General features: G+C 41.5%; 1 protein-coding gene across 2 annotated transcripts in view; it reads left to right on the top strand.

Annotated features, from left to right (window-relative positions):
* ppp4r2b (protein phosphatase 4, regulatory subunit 2b) overlaps nucleotides 1-16,637 on the top strand; it is an 84,698-nt gene that overhangs the window by 36,032 nt on the left and 32,029 nt on the right. For both annotated transcript variants that reach the window (XM_070895161.1, XM_070895160.1), the window contains exon 3: nucleotides 8,147-8,317. In XM_070895161.1, coding sequence (XP_070751262.1) covers nucleotides 8,147-8,317 — 171 coding nt within the window. The remainder of the gene's footprint in view (nucleotides 1-8,146; nucleotides 8,318-16,637) is intronic.

Genomic DNA, 16,637 nt, shown 5'->3' with positions numbered 1-16,637 from the left:
GTTGGTGATTGGACCGTGGGCAGATACAGCAGGAGCGGTGAGAGACACTGGAGGGATGTGATCGGGGCCCAGGGGAGGCGTGAGTTCGGGGCCAGGGGCCTTGGGGCAGCATGGGCCCAGCCCACACTGCGACATGTGTGCGCACTCGGTCTGTGCTGCAGAGCTGGTCTCCAGTCGTCTTGGGTAATCCTTGCCACTGGACCAGGACCTAGCTCTGTCAAGCCCGTGTGGTGGCTGGTGTGCAACGGTCACCACACGTTAAAATAAAATCCACGCACGGGCATCTTCCACCCTTCAGGATGTAGTTCGGGATCTGGAATATTAGCCTTTCATTGAAGCACCTGTGAACTCATCCCTTTTTTGGTGTGGAAGCAAGTCATCCTCGTTTCGAGGGACTGCCGATGATAACTTGTCATCAGTTGGACCCAATCAGAGCTTTAGGTGTTGCAAATTAACGGGTCCTTTTTTTAAAAAAAAGCATACAGGATCCTGGGCTTCATAAAATGGTTAGAGAGTACTAAAGCAAGGAAGTTATGATGAACCTTTATAAAACACTGGTCCGGCCACAAGTATTGTATCCAATTCTGGGCACCGCACTTTAGAAAGGATGTGAAGGTTTAGAGAGAGTGCCGCAAAGATTTACAAGAATGATTCCAGGGTGAGGGACTTCAGTGACGTGAATAGACTGGAAAAGCTGGGGTTGTTCTCCTTCGAGCAGAGGAGATTTGATAGAACTGTTCAAATCATGAGGGGACGATACAGAGTAGCTGGAGAGAAATTGTTCCCATTGGCAGAAGGGCCGAGAATCAGAGGACACAGTTTTAAGATAATTGGCAGAAGGTCCAAAGGTGACTTGAAGAAAAACTTTTTGACGCAGCAGTGGTTAGGATCTGGAATGCACGGCCTGAAAGGGTGGTGGAGGCAGATTCAATCGTGGCTTTCAAAAGGGAATTGGATAAGTACCTGAAGGAAAAAAAATTGTGGGACTGCGGGGAAAGGGTGGGATAGTGGAACTAGCTAAAGTGCTATTGCAGAGAGCCGGCACGGGCTCGAGTGGCCTCTGCTGTAACCATTCTATATTTACAGTGGATCTTTTTCACTAGCATGGATTGGGCTCGCTCTGTTATGGCCTTGCTCTTTCTAACTTGTACTAGTTTGTATGGCTTTTAGGGATGCCTGAATGAGGAATGCCTAACTTGTACGATGTTCATTCTTTGAATGATAGTGTCATCACTCACCACAATCTCTCCTGACCCATTCCTTCAGGAGTTGGGTTGTTGTGGTTTTATAGTTGGGCAGTTTTGAAGCAGTTTTTGCAGTGTTGTAGGTTAAAGAAGAACTGGGCTGTCGCACAGCTCTTGGAGCTTGATAAACATTGGCAGCAGGACTTGTGTGGAAGTGGTCCCAAAAACATTTGGACAAAAAGTGATACTTCACAACCAGTTAAAATTGGATAAGTTCCTACTGTTTGTGAGGATGTTATTGTTTGAAGAGTGACTAAAATCCAACCAGATTGATAATTGTTGTTTAAGTGAGAGAGTTGGGATTTGAGTAATCTCCACAACATTTTAGTGATGTGTTTGGGACAATCTTTATTAATATTTATTTGGAAGGTTTAATGATAAGTGGTGTTTGGGAAGAAGTGAAAATTGTTTCATAACCATGGTGTTGGAATGTCTCACCTGTAACTTGCACACCTGTACAGTATAAAAGATTGCACATAAGCTCCAAATATATATTGCTCGCTCCAGTCCAAACTGCATGACCAAGTCATATTTGAATTTGCTTGTTTTTGGATTTCCCCCATGTAAGCAGTATTGTATGCTGTTAAATAGCTTATATTCAGTATATTAGCTTTGCGCTGAAATAGTTATATCTGGTGAATTGAGACTAATCAGAACATTTAATACAGCAAGAAATTAGACAGTCTTTAATATTGTAAGGAATGGCCACATTGTCCTGATGCAATTTTGGATTGGGTCATGGAAATACATAGAGGCAACAATATTGAAACCGGTCATTTGGCTCAACCAGTCCATGTTGGCGTGTTCTTCTAAAGAATTAACTGTAGCTTCTATTTTGGTATCATTTGCAAATTTTGGCACTGCTTCCTGTAGGCCTATATCCAAATCATTGATAAACACAGTGGACAGATCATTGAGGGACACTACGACCCACTTCCAAACACTCTCAAATGTTGCCATTAACTCCTACTCTCTTTTGTCCCTTCTCACCAAAACCATGTCACTTCTCTATCCGAGTTGCAGGGCCCGTATTGTTAGCGATTGCCATGCACAGATTGTTGGTTTAAGTTTTTAGTAATCAAATCCTATTTGCCATTTGTGTTCTGAACAAGAACAGGATTCCACATCTATCTGTCTAGAAATACCACTGCTTTACAAACGGGGTTATTTAGAATTAGGAGAGGGCTGCTCTTAGCATAGTAAGTTGTGATGAGAAATGACTCGAGCACTGTTTTGGAAGGGAGTGGCAGTATAATAACAAGCAGGCAGTCTCGTCCTGTTTCGCTTTGCTGCTAATTCAGTCATTTGAGCTTGCCAGTATCAAGTGGCAGGAGCTCGGTTACTTGCAGCGCATTTAAAATACATGAAAACCACCAGAAGTGTGGATTTTGTTTGAATTTGATTAAATCTGTCTTTTTATCGTAAACAGCAGCTGCAGCATGTTTTTTTTTAAAAAGACTGCAACAAAAAGTTATAGAAGCAAGTGTATTAAAATGGTAAATGCAGTGAATTGCATCAATTTGATTTTTTCCATAAAAGAAGCTTAAAAAAATATAGCAATTGTTTAGTGTTGTCTTTCCTGAATGAAAATACAGCTGCATTTTCTGTCGTGAACCTATTGTCATGGCGGACTGACATTTATCAAGGAGTCATGGAGGTGCTTTGATCAGCCGTGTTTTTCTTTCAAATGGCAGAATTCTACTCCCAGTTGCACTGTGCAACAGGCCAGAAATAACCTGGAAAAGCAAGGAAGCTTTAATTAACTGGAACCCTGCAAAACATCAATTTGCAAACTTCAGCTGTGCCAGCATCATATAATTTTAAATTTAGATCCAATTGCATGAATGACGTGTTTCATGAGTTAATAGCAAAGTTACAAATATGTAACATTTTTTAATGCAGAATGAATTGCTGTAGGTTTTGTTTTACATTGAAACCACACCATCTTGTTGAATTGTGCTTCAGCAAATTGTAGTAGACTGAACTCTTTCTGTATACCAGAATGAACTTTGGAGTTTGTGTGCAACTGCGAGAGGCTTCCTGACATGAAAACTTGCCTCTCTGTTTTTTTTGGTAACAGTTGAGTAGGTAGTCAAGCTAATATCTCCAGTCCAGCAATTGGATTACTTTTGTTAGCATCTGTTATCAGCCTTTGTGGGAAATTGTCTGTAATGGATATGTTATGGCAGAATCTCTGCTAACTTGGGACTAGGGATGATTGTTGGCTGAAGCTTTCGGTATGGGTTGCCAGTTCCTTGTTATAGAAACAGCCGAGTTGAGATGAGAAACTGGGCTACTCTGATTTTATCCATTCTAATAATTTCATTCTGTGTTGGGGGAACATACTTGATGTAAGCAGCCATACAAGATGCAGTTTCAAGTGGTGAGACGTGAATAGAATTGTTTACAGTTTAAATTTTAGTATTATGAAATCAAAACTAAAGTTTTATTCAGGATTTGTGTCGTTTTGTTTAATTAAAGCAACTCTTGATTCATTACTTGTTGAGATCCTGTGATGATCTTGATTGCACCAAGTAAAGTTTTTAGCTGCAATAGGGGTTCGAGGGCTGGCATAATTAGACCTTGGGCACAGAAGTAATTCAGTCCCCGTTTTAAAGTCATACAATCTGTGCATATTGTTATGAAGTACTTGGATTTGGTGCGATTCATAGTGACACAGCAAAACTTGGGATAAACCTGAATTGGTTGGAAATTTGGAGTTTCTCTGCAATACGAACGCAAGAGGTGGCAGATGGTACAAAGGTGAAGTGCTCCTGTGTCACCACTTGCAGGAGGATGTCATTACAGCACGAGAAGTTTATGTAAGCAGTTGCTACTATAAATGTGGTCATAGGAATTTAGAATGGGGGTGTGACAAACATGGCAACAAGAAGTCAGGATTAGTAAGTCCTGAAAATGCATCGTGGCCCTTCAAATCAACCTGCTGCCTGGCCTGCTATATGTGAGAGTACTCATGCCACCCATCCGGCCCCCTCCTCTGCTGCTAAACATTTGACTGTTCTGATATATTTTGAAGATGATGATGCCAATCCTGAAGATCTTGAAGATCCAGAAGAAGAACCAGAAGAACAAGATGCAGACGATCCAGACCAAGGGTGGCTGCAGGCATGGACTGAAATGTCTTCAGCGGAGACCTTAGAACTTAATATTTATGAGCCCACATTAACGGACATCAGTGTTTCAAACCCTTGCAGAGGTTCTGGTTCCACCTTTCATGGTTTCACAGATTCCGATGTTGCGGGTCCCAGTGGTACTGCTGATGTAATGCAGTAGTTTACACCCACTGCTCCACCATTCCAGCCTGCACCTCCCACTGGAGTGGTGCCAGATGCAAGACCCAGGGTCCCACCGTCCCAGCCCGCGGCTCCCACTGGAGTGGTGCCGCGCGGCAGACCCAAGCAGAGGAGAAGGAGATTGGAAACACGCACTCCTGAGATGCAGCATGCAACATTGGCATTGAGTGTGGAGAGCAATGACCTTACTCGATCACTCGTGGGCAGTGTCAGAGCAGTGGGTGAAGAGGTGACGGTACTGACGGGAGAAATAGCAGTAATGACACAGGAAATGAGGAAGGGAATGTCAGAGGGAGTGCAAGTGATGACACAGGCCGTCAGGGAGGGTATGCAAATGACAGCACAGGCCATCAGGGAGGGCCTGGGTGAGCTAGCTGCTGCAATAAGGGCACACAGCCCGGCCAATCAAATGACACCCCCATGAAGAAGTGAACATTCACCGAGATGTGGATGAGAGACGGTTGCAGCCTTTCTTTGCTGCTTTTGTTCTTCTTCTTCATGTAACTCTCGTAACTTTTTTCAAATTGAAATTGTTTTGTAAGTTTTGTAACTTTACAACTTATAAGTGATCTTAGAGTTTTTAAGTGATCTTATAGTGTAAATGCTCTCACATTTTGTAACTTATTTAATTTTGCAGCTAAAAAGTGATCTTGAAGTTTCAGTGATCTTAAGAGTGTAAGATTTTTCACATTCTTTTGTAACTTTACAAATTTATAAGTGATCTTAAAGTTTTTAAGTGATCTTAAAGAGTCATATTAAAAAGTAAAGTTTGATACAACAAATATTTTATTACACTAACGTTAACTTTTCAATAAAATATTTTTTCATTAAAACTGATTTTCATTAAACATGAGAGAGTATTAATTAGCAGTCTCATTGTGCGAGGCCCCTTGGGGAAGAGTGACCATAAATATGGTGGATTCTGCATTAGGATGGAGAATGAAACAGTTAATTCAGAGACCATGGTCCAGAACTTAAAGAAGGGTAACTTTGAAGGTATGAGGCGTGAATTGGCTAGGATAGATTGGCGAATGATACTTAAGGGGTTGACTGTGGATGGGCAATGGCAGACATTTAGAGACCGCATGGATGAACTACAACAATTGTACATTCCTGTCTGGCGTAAAAATAAAAAAGGGAAGGTGGCTCAACCTCGGCTATCAAGGGAAATCAGGGATAGTATTAAAGCCAAGGAAGTGGCATACAAATTGGCCAGAAATAGCAGCGAACCCGGGGACTGGGAGAAATTTAGAACTCAGCAGAGGAGGACAAAGGGTTTGATTAGGGCAGGGAAAATGGAGTACGAGAAGAAGCTTGCAGGAAACATTAAGGCGGATTGCAAAAGTTTCTATAGATATGTAAAGAGAAAAAGGTTAGTAAAGACAAACGTAGGTCCCCTGCAGTCAGAATCAGGGGAAGTCATAACGGGGAACAAAGAAATGGCAGACCAATTGAACAAGTACTTTGGTTCAGTATTCACTAAGGAGGACACAAACAACCTTCCGGATATAAAAGGGGTCAGAGGGTCTAGTAAGGAGGAGGAACTGAGGGAAATCTTTATTAGTCGGGAAATTGTGTTGGGGAAATTGATGGGATTGAAGGCCGATAAATCCCCAGGGCCTGATGGACTGCATCCCAGAGCACTTGAGGAGGTGGCCTTGGAAATAGCGGATGCATTGACAGTCATTTTCCAACATTCCATTGACTCTGGATCAGTTCCTATCGAGTGGAGGGTAGCCAATGTAACCCCACTTTTTAAAAAAGGAGGGAGAGAGAAAACAGGGAATTATAGACCGGTCAGCCTGACCTCAGTAGTGGGTAAAATGATGGAATCAATTATTAAGGATGTCATAGCAGCGCATTTGGAAAGAGGTGACATGATAGGTCCAAGTCAGCATGGATTTGTGAAAGGGAAATCAAGCTTGACAAACCTTCTGGAATTTTTTGAGGATGTTTCCAGTAAAGTGGACAAGGGAGAACCAGTTGATGTGGTATATTTGGACTTTCAGAAGGCTTTCGACAAGGTCCCACACAAGAGATTAATGTGCAATGTTAAAGCACATGGGATTGGGGGTAGTATGCTGACGTGGATTGAGAACTGGTTGTCAGACAGGAAGCAAAGAGTAGGAGTAAATGGGTACTTTTCAGAATGGCAGGCAGTGACTAGTGGGGTTCCGCAAGGTTCTGTGCTGGGGCCCCAGCTGTTTACATTGTACATTAATGATTTAGACGAGGGGATTAAATGTAGTATCTCCAAATTTGCAGATGACACTAAGTTGAGCTGCGAGGAGGATGCTATGAGGCTGCAGAGTGACTTGGATAGGTTAGGTGAGTGGGCAAATGCATGGCAGATGAAGTATAATGTGGATAAATGTGAGGTTATCCACTTTGGTGGTAAAAACAGAGAGACAGACTATTATCTGAATGGTGACAGATTAGGAAAAGGGGAGGTGCAACGAGACCTGGGTGTCATGGTACATCAGTCATTGAAGGTTGGCATGCAGGTACAGCAGGCTGTTAAGAAAGCAAATGGCATGTTGGCCTTCATAGCGAGGGGATTTGAGTACAGGGGCAGGGAGGTGTTGCTACAGTTGTACAGGGCCTTGGTGAGGCCACACCTGGAGTATTGTGTACAGTTTTGGTCTCCTAACTTGAAGAAGGACATGCTTGCTATTGAGGGAGTGCAGCGAAGGTTCACCAGACTGATTCCCGGGATGGAGGGACTGACCTATCAAGAAAGACTGGATCAACTGGGCTTGTATTCACTGGAGTTCAGAAGAATGAGAGGGGACCTCATAGAAACGTTTAAAATTCTGACGGGTTTAGACAGGTTAGATGCAGGAAGAATATTTCTAATGTTGGGGAAGTCCAGAACCAGGGGTCACAGTCTAAGGATAAGGGGTAAGCCATTTAGGACCGAGATGAGGAGAAACTTCTTCATCCAGAGAGTGGTGAACCTGTGAAATTCTCTACCACAGAAAGTAGTTGAGGCCAATTCACTAAATATATTCAAAAGGGAGTTAGATGAAGTCCTTACTACTAGGGGGATCAAGGGGTATGGCGAGAAAGCAGGAAGGGGGTACTGAAGTTGCATGTTCAGCCATGAACTCATTGAATGGCGGTGCAGGCTAGAAGGGCTGAATGGCCTACTCCTGCACCTATTTTCTATGTTTCTATGTAGAACAGAAAGTGGATGCAGACAAAGTTTTCAATATGGACGGTGTGCCAGGTTACTTCTTGAAAAAAAATGTGTTTGTAGTCTGACTATTTTTACAAATGTCAATCTATTAAAAAAAAAATTGCATAACAGCATGTCACTGGGGAAGTGAACAAAAGTTTCTCATTCGATTTTGGGTTCACAATATTTAGGTCGGATTTATGTCCGAGCTAAATTGAACTCCACAGGACTTGTTCCGTTTGATTTTTGCTTTAGGTTTAGTATTGGGCTTGGAGACTAGACTTAATGAGAGCACGTCTGAACCTCTGAAGATACTCTGTTGTCTAGTCTGATTTATGATCAGGTATTATTAATTCTAGCCCAATACACTTTTTTTTGTACACTAATTTATTCCTGGGTTGTAATTTCAGGATTCCTTGGTCACAGTTTAAAAGCTACTTTGTATTCAAATTGGAGAAAGTCATGGATGACTTCAGAGCCTCAGCCCCTGAACCCAGAGCTCCACCCAATCCAAATGTGGAATACGTTCCTTATGAAGAAATGAAGGATCGAATTCTTAAAATCGTTAATGGGTTTACGGGGTAAGTCGATCACTGATGATTTTTTTAAAAATTCCATTTAGTTAATATTGCATTGAAAATGCACGAGAAATTAAAAGGTGTGTAAAAATACTTGCTTACGACGGTTATGCTATCAATTTAGAGTTGATTCAAAAATATTATCTGATTCCTTTAAATCTGTAATCTGTAGCACGCGCACTTTTTTTCCAGGGATTTTTTTTTTCAATTGTGGAATTTTTTTAAATAAAAAAAGCATTTCAGTGCTATCTCAGAAAATTGTATTGAGCTGTGTTTTTATTTATATTGTACCTCATAGAACAGATAGCAGAAGGTGTAACTGATTTTCAGGCTGTAAAATGTCATTTTGTTTATTGAACAGCTATTTACTGTTGAATAAAGTGCAACTGATGGTCCTTTTATAATGGATAACTGCTTCCTATTGGCTCGCAGCTCCACTCCTGCAGGAACTGTCGTGTTGATATAGCAGGTAATTTCAGCAGCAGCTCGATGGACTTTAAGACAGCTTTGCATGTGTAAATGGTTACACGTGCATTGTTTGCCAGTCACTGCAAACATTTCCTTTCTATGATAGCAGACTTTTTGTCTTTTGTCAAATCGGAAACTACTCGGGATGAAAAACTGTCGTTCTGAAGAGAGACTTGATACTAGTGCTATTTTCACTGGATCAGAGAATTATCAGAAGATTTGAAGTTTTTAAAACCATCAAGGGTCAGTAGAGAAAGACTTATTTCATCTTGTTAGTGATGAGGGGTCATCCATCTATTTAATTTGTCAGCTAATGTGAGGAGCAAGAATTTACATTGTAAACGGAGTTGTCGGCACATGGCATGTTTTGCCAAAGGGAATAATTGAGGCACAATCCATAAAATCTTGTAAGGGAAAATTGAAAAGATATTTGAGGAAGAGGAAGAGAGAGCTATTGGGATAGAGTAGAACTTTGGGATAAATTTTTGATTGCCATCACAAAAAAATAACACACATCCAATGGGCCAAATTGCCTGGCTTCTGTGAGGTAAACTTGTATGGTGCTACGGAACATTTATTTAATTGTTCTAAAAATATCTGAAATGAAAGCTGTCTTTTTTTAACATTTGAAATAAGAGACCAGAGTTTAGTTGTTTACAGAATATTTCAGGTTGTTCTGCAAATGAGTAAGAATACAAAGACGTTGCCTTGGGTGCTAACTAATTTGTACTTGGTTGAAACATTAACAGGTCCTAGATAAATATGTGAACAACTCACCAGTTATTTCATACAAATGTTTGCTCCATTGTGTCCTTGATCTTAGTTGATTGATGGCTGTCATCGGGGCCTTTGTTCTGAAATATATATCGGATATTTCTACCTTTCCTCTCCTGTTTAGAGTTTTGAACACTTGCGGGTTGCTGATTTGTACTGAACATTATTCGCCGAAGAGGTTTACAACAGACCATTTTACCCATATGCAGCGTTCCTGCTAAGCTCTGCGGCCGTGCAGCAGTCTAGAGGTCCCGCGCAGGCTGCTCACTAGCTTTTATTTGGAAGAAATTGCGTATGCGCGAAAATTTTAATGGGCCGTGCAGTCGTTTAAAGGGACCGAGCGGAAAAAAATTAGAGGGGACATTACCGACGAGTTCTGTCAGTTGTCAAGATGCTTAAGAAATACATTCTAGAAAGTTATTTTAATTCTTGTGAATGCGAAGTCCAAGACTGCACCTGACCTATACCCAGTTCTGTGTCTGAGAATTTGCCGATCAAACTGGCTACCACCCTCCTAGATATGGGCGTCCCTGGAATCAGCACCTACTGGGCTCTTGACTGAAGTTATTTTGATATTATATCCAGTTTCCTCAATGGGATGTGTTAACAGATCTCATTATCCCAAGCTAGGCAAGCATATGAGAGAGAAGGGAATAGATGGTGATACTGAGAGTTAGATGAGGAAGGATAGGAGGAGGATCGAGTGGAGCATAAATGCCAGCACGGACTGGTTGGGCTGAATGGCCTGTTTCTATACAGTATATTCTCAATTCTTCATGGGGCAAACATGAATCCAATTTGCCACCTTTTTCTCTTTGCGCCCCCCCCCCCCCCCCTCCCCCCTCCTCCCTGTCCTATGACAGGTCTTTTGTGTGAATTTATCCTATGGCTTGTTCGGGAAGGCTGTTCACCCTGTCCTAGGTATGCCGCTATGACTGAACATCTTCCTGGACCTCGGCTCCATAGGATGTATGGAATCTTGCCAGAGAGATGTGCCACTGCAGTGCCTGGCATCTCAGATTGTTTACTCCAACTATGGTTACATGTTTGTGCAGAAGGGTCTGTTAGCTCTGGCTAACTGTTTCTGAATTGTCTGCTAGGTTCCTGTGGTCGAGCCGTCTGAATCTCCATCTTTATCCTACAATTGCAGCCGGGTGCTCCCTCTAGCATTCCCGTGTGACCCCCTCTCCGTATCTCTTCCTGTGTCACCTTAGCTGCTGCCTTTCTGAGTAGCTTGCCTATAAACCCCTTTGGTATCTGTGGTATTCGCAATCAATACCTCAAATAGCATAGTTCTGTCACTATTGCTTAAGTGAAATATTCTAGACAAATTTTGGCCATGAATATCTCTGGTTTTCCAAAATCCCTGAATGGGGCATCTTTGCCTCTCCACAATAGTGTATGCCGACCTGGTGTACGATTTCCATTGTCGTGAAGGAATAGCTGCTATCGTGCAGTCCCTTTATCTCATTCGCTCTATTGGGGTGAAGGAAGGGAGTCAGTTTGTCTCTACCCGCACCATGTAACTAGCTATCTCGTACTTTGAGGCCTTGTGGATTTTGAAAGACTAGTAGAGGCTTATCTTATGCCTTCCTTTCCACACTTAACGCACCTGATTTAATTACCTTAAAATTCTGTTTGGCTACCCTGATCCAGACTTGCTATGTATGGGCTGAACTGCTTGCTCACCGAATGGTTCATCTGTGGGATGGCGCGAGACATTTGGCCTCCCACCATGTAATAGCTCATCTATTTTTGAGAGATCATAATTGCTTGGCACATTTACCCAACTGCTTTACATTCCTGATCAAGGGCTCGATTTTGGCCAGGAGTTGCTCCTTTTTTTTGGAGCAACTTGATTTTTCTGGAGTATCTTAAAAATCCCCATTTTGCACATTCAATTTGCGCCAGTGTAAGTGAGTTAGTTAGGATTTTTTAATTTAGTTTTTTTTCTCAAAAGGGGGCGTTACCAGCCACTGACGCCAGTTTTGGCCATTTAGGCCACTTTGGCCAGCTAATGGTTACTCCAAATCTACTTAGGCCAGCGTATGTGGCCACTTGTGAAAACCTTTGCGGAGAGTTAAGAAATCAGCGCAGGTAGGTACCTCGGAGGCCAGCAGAACTTAATGACTTGACTAAAGAATGTGAATAGGATCAAACAGCTATACAGGACATCATATGACAAACTTCGCAAAATTAATTTGCTATACAACAAGCATTCATGGAAGCTTAAACTACAAAAATAAAAGAAGTAAAAGATTGTTGAATTAAATTGCCCTAATCTCTCAACTAATTTAAACAACTGTTTGTTTGCAATGATTATACTGGGCCAAAATTGAGCCCATATGATCTCAATAAAGTCGACTTCAATAAATAAGAGATTCTCTCAGTGTTCCTCTGTCACTTATGTTCTTTCACAATAGCACCAGGTGAATAGGCTTGACAAATGGTCACCATTATTCACAAGAGACAAAACATATTTGCATAATTTTTTCAAAATATCCAAAAGTCCAGGAAAATGACGAGCCATTAAGAAAGTTCAAAAATATCTACAGTGCATAAAATTTAAAACCTGAGGTCGATCGCACCGGGGGGCCACTCGGCTAGGGTCGGGCATCGGGTCCCACGCACACAGAGGCTGCAGCACGCACACAGAGAGGCTGGGGGCGAGGAGCTACTGCGCATGTGCAGACGTCTCGGCACTGTTTTCGGCGCAGGACGCTGGCTCCGTCCCCGACTCGCCCGAGGAGAAGGCTGGACAGCGGTCAAAGTGGGGAGCGATTTTTTTTTTTTTCCGGCCGCACTTATCCATGGAGAAAAGCGGCGCATCTTCGGTCTGTACGCCGAAAAAAGGGGTGGGCCAAAATTTGAGCCCCAAGTAACTAAATTCCTAAATTATCTGCAACTATTTCCAAAAACCTGTCCTTTTAGATTAGGTGACCGATTCCCCTTTCATCTGTTACATTTTCACCTTCTGACCAAAGCTTCCATACATCTTAGAAAAACTTAAACTGAATTATATGTACTGAATATATTTTTCCTTAATTTCTCGAGCTTCTGAGTGTACACTTTGGTGTTAAATCATATACATTAAAAGCAGCACATTTTACTACCTCATTGTTTGCTGGATTGGTGCAAGAAAAGGCAGCAAGTGCTCTATCACTTGAAGTTGTGAGCTGACTGGCCTATATGTTTTGATCCAATCTATGACGACCAGCTGATATTCAAATGCCAGAGTAAAAGTATTAAGGTGATCTCCTTTAAAAAATAGGAGCAAAGTGTTCTGTAAATTAATTTTGTGCATTTGCAGTTGAAGTGCGATCCTCTGCCAGTTCAAGTTCAGCGTTGCTTTTTCTCTTCCTCGGCCACTTCCTGTCATTGTTTCTCTTTCTCATTGACTTCAAATTTAAATTGTTCTCTCCTGATCTGTGTTGCATGTCCTCGCTGTCACTCCACCATCAATCAAAACTTGCCCTCTTTTCCACAGTCAATCCAGCAATTCAATTTCTGCCTTTTGATCTGGTTGACATTTTTAAATATCTGTTTCTGTCCATTCAGTTTTAAACTTCAAACATTTTAAATTGTGTGTCATCAGTGCAAATCAGTATCCCAGGTAGCTGCCACCAGTCTTTACAAATTTCGGGCCTGCGTGAGGGGCTCTGATTTCAGCAGTGATTAATGTGGACATTTGATTTTTTTCATGCAAAACCTCCAGCAATTCAATTTGATTTTGTCTTTCCAAATTGAAGTTGTTTGGAAAGTAGTTTGAGCCGTATAATAATGGGAGATATTGCATTTGGATTAGAGGTTTAGCGCTGATGGGAGCAATTTAAAATGATTTAAGAGCATTGTACAACATTACAGCATGTTGCCTTGGGTGCAATAACATAAGCCTATGATGATGCTCGTTGAGGACAAACCAAAAGGTTCAGATCAAGATTTGCATACTGACTCTGAAGTACTGACGCCGCTTGTTGTACCCCCTACTGCTGCACCGGTTGAGAAGTAATTCAGTACTGAGTGGTGATCAAACCTGGGAACTAACTGGTCCGTATGCCTCAGTTATATATTCTTAGTAAGCTGAATTAGTGCAGGAAATACAAGCTGAATTATTGTTAAAATTTCAGTATATACAGAGCAGAGCTTGCTTTTGGTAAGTCGAACATTTTTCAAGTACAAGCAGCACCCTTTTGGTGGTGTGAAAGTCTGCACGGTTTGCTGCTGTGACTCTTCTGGATTTCAGTGCTCCCTCCTCTGTCCACAAATGAAACTGCAGCTGCAATCTTAATAGAACTCTATTTCATCATCTCTTCTGTTGAACATTTTTAGGATCAGATGTTTATGATCAATGAACAATTGGTTTTGGATCTCCTTGGGTCAAGGAGTGGGTAAATAGGGGAGGATTCCCACTGTGATTGCACTTAATAATCATGAACGAAAGGGCATGTTTCCATCTCTGGATGAAGACTGGGTTGAGCTCTGTTCTGATGATCCCCATGTTCAAATGGCCCCCTACTGTTCACTGTCCAAGGCTACATGTGAAGAATGATTATTTGGACAAGGTGCAGAAGTGCTGTTTCTGCCGATGAAATCCTGCTGTAATGTATTTCACCATCTTTGGGAGAGGAGAAAATCAATAAGAAATTGCTACTTGGTTTATAGGTTAATCAGTCATTGAGAGGCGCTGATAAACATGCATCAGATCTGATGTTTCTTTGATTCAATTGGTAAACTGGTGTGGTGGCAGATACATGGAAATTTTCCCTGGGTTCACTTTTAATTTTCAGCCCACACTTGTAGTGAAACATTATGCGATTAATCAGGAGAAGCTTTATCAATGTAAAACTAAAATAACTGGAAAGGCACAACTTCAACCCATCCCTTGTTCTTGTTTCCTATTCTGTGCACTATTTTTAACTTTTCCCTGCACACTATTTTACATTGGATAGATAATATAACCTCCTGGCTGGGATTTTTCAGTCAGAAGTGAGCCAGTGACACTTGCCATTCATTACACTTGCACTTGCCCACAGACTTTCTGTGAGCTTTGAACACTGATTTGCGGTGATTCGAGAGCCGAAACAGCACGATGCCCTCGACAGGGGATCTGGGACCTGTATGAACTGGGCAAGCAAAGGCGTGTCTCTGCAGCCAATCAGCTTGAAGAATTCTTCTTGAATCAGGAAATGTAAGCTCGAATAGTTAATTCAATGTGAAAATCATGTACAGATCGAAAAATAAAGAGAGGGAAAGAAAGATGGAATTGAGAGGGAGATAAAAGAGACACACAGTTTTTTAAATGTTTAAATTTCCAACAGTAATGAAAAACTGAAGGAATGAGACTCCACACTTTTAAAAGTAAATTTTCAGTGCCAGAGAGGTTGTTTGGCAGTAATTAATACATAGCACGCTGTTAAACATTCACCTACACTTGAATGGACAAGCTGTAACTTTTTCTGGTGGGTTTAGTGGGTATCTCGTCGCTAAGTGCCACAACTTCACACCATTACATGTAAATAACAAGTCTCAGCGAGGTGCTGGTGCAGTGAAGTTCGTGGCGAAGCAGGACAAGTCGGACGGCAACTTCCAAATTTCCACGTTTAAGTGCACGTGTGGACACCGGAAGTTGCAGTCCGAGTTGTCCTGCTTCCCCACAAGCTTCGCTATACCTCGCTGTGAAACGCCACATTTACTGTTTGGTAACGGTGAGCGCTGAAAGCTTCACTGTTACTTTTACCGCAAAATCCGGCCCAATGCTTCCTTCATTTTCCCTTTAAAAGAGAAATTTTTTAATCTTTTAGCTTATTTTTTGAGAATGTGAAACTTGCTTCCACAGGGAGTGGTTGAAGGGAATGGTATCGATGCATTTAAGCGGAGGCTAGACAAGCATATAAGGGAGAAAGGAATAGAGGGTTATGTTGATAGATTTAGGTGGTGAAAGACTGGAGGAGGCTCGAGTGGAGCATACACGCCGACATGGACTGGTTGGGCCGAACGGCCTGCTTCTGTGCTGTATATCCTATGTAACTTCTCCAAAACTGACCCCAACTAACCTCACTGCCGCCTTGGGTTTGGGGAATTTAACCACTTGATTCATTTTTCTTATTTGAGCTCCATTTGGAATTGGAGTTTATTTATTTCTTTGGTTGTATGTTTAACTTCATAAACACAATGGACGTTAAGGGGAAAGTGAAACATAAGGAATTATTACTGAGTCAAAAGGCGGAGGAATATGATCACTAGTTGAACAACTGAAGTCACTGCACTTTCCATTGGATGTGGAGCATGGAGCCCCGGTGACTGGGGTTTGTCAGCATTTGATCGGGTGTAGTTTGCTGTGAAAGAGTGTCCAGAATCAATCTCGAGCTGCTCAAATCCTCCCTCCCCTTCCGATGTGAAGGATAAGCTCCACACGCAGTCGCCTTGTGGCGAGGTGTTTTCGACTTCGCAAAATTAACTTTAGTAGTCCTCCAGGAAACGCAGCCTTGTGGTTTATTAGTAACAGAATAAAAGGGACAACAGTCCCTCTTTTGTGGGCATATGATGTTTAAAAATTACCTCATATCGTTAGCTATCGGGTGTGTCTTTTAAAAATGCCCAGAATATGTGATTTTAACTTCAATGCAGTATGGAAATGTTCCATCAAGTCAATGTTTGGAAAGATTTATTGAAACTGACATTTGTCTCTTTCTTCAACTGTTAGACGTTAAATTGTATTTTGAAATGGTAGTATTTAAACCAATGCAATTAATGAAATACAAGGTCCAGACTTTCCTGGTCACACCTTAGAGACAGAGATTAAACAAATTACTTCACAGATAATACTTTGAGGCACAATGCTACATTACAAAAAAAAATCCATTTTGTAAGAAACACAAAATAGATTAAAGTCAAGTTATTTGTGAGCCATAGAAATAGATTATTACATAGCATTCACCCTGTTTATTTCAAGCTTTAACTGACATTAAAGAATTAAAACAAGTTCCAAGGACTGTAGGGATCCATTCTAATAGGCTGTTGTGTGTAAGACTACAATAAGATCAGTAAATGTGTAAGATATCTATAATGCAGATCAAGGAGT

The sequence above is a fragment of the Pristiophorus japonicus genome, chromosome 12 (genome assembly GCF_044704955.1).
Source record: "Pristiophorus japonicus isolate sPriJap1 chromosome 12, sPriJap1.hap1, whole genome shotgun sequence".
NCBI classification, from domain to species: Eukaryota; Metazoa; Chordata; class Chondrichthyes; family Pristiophoridae; genus Pristiophorus; species Pristiophorus japonicus.
The sequence above is the reverse complement of the archived record's forward strand: the minus strand, read 5'-3'. Positions and strand labels throughout refer to the sequence as shown.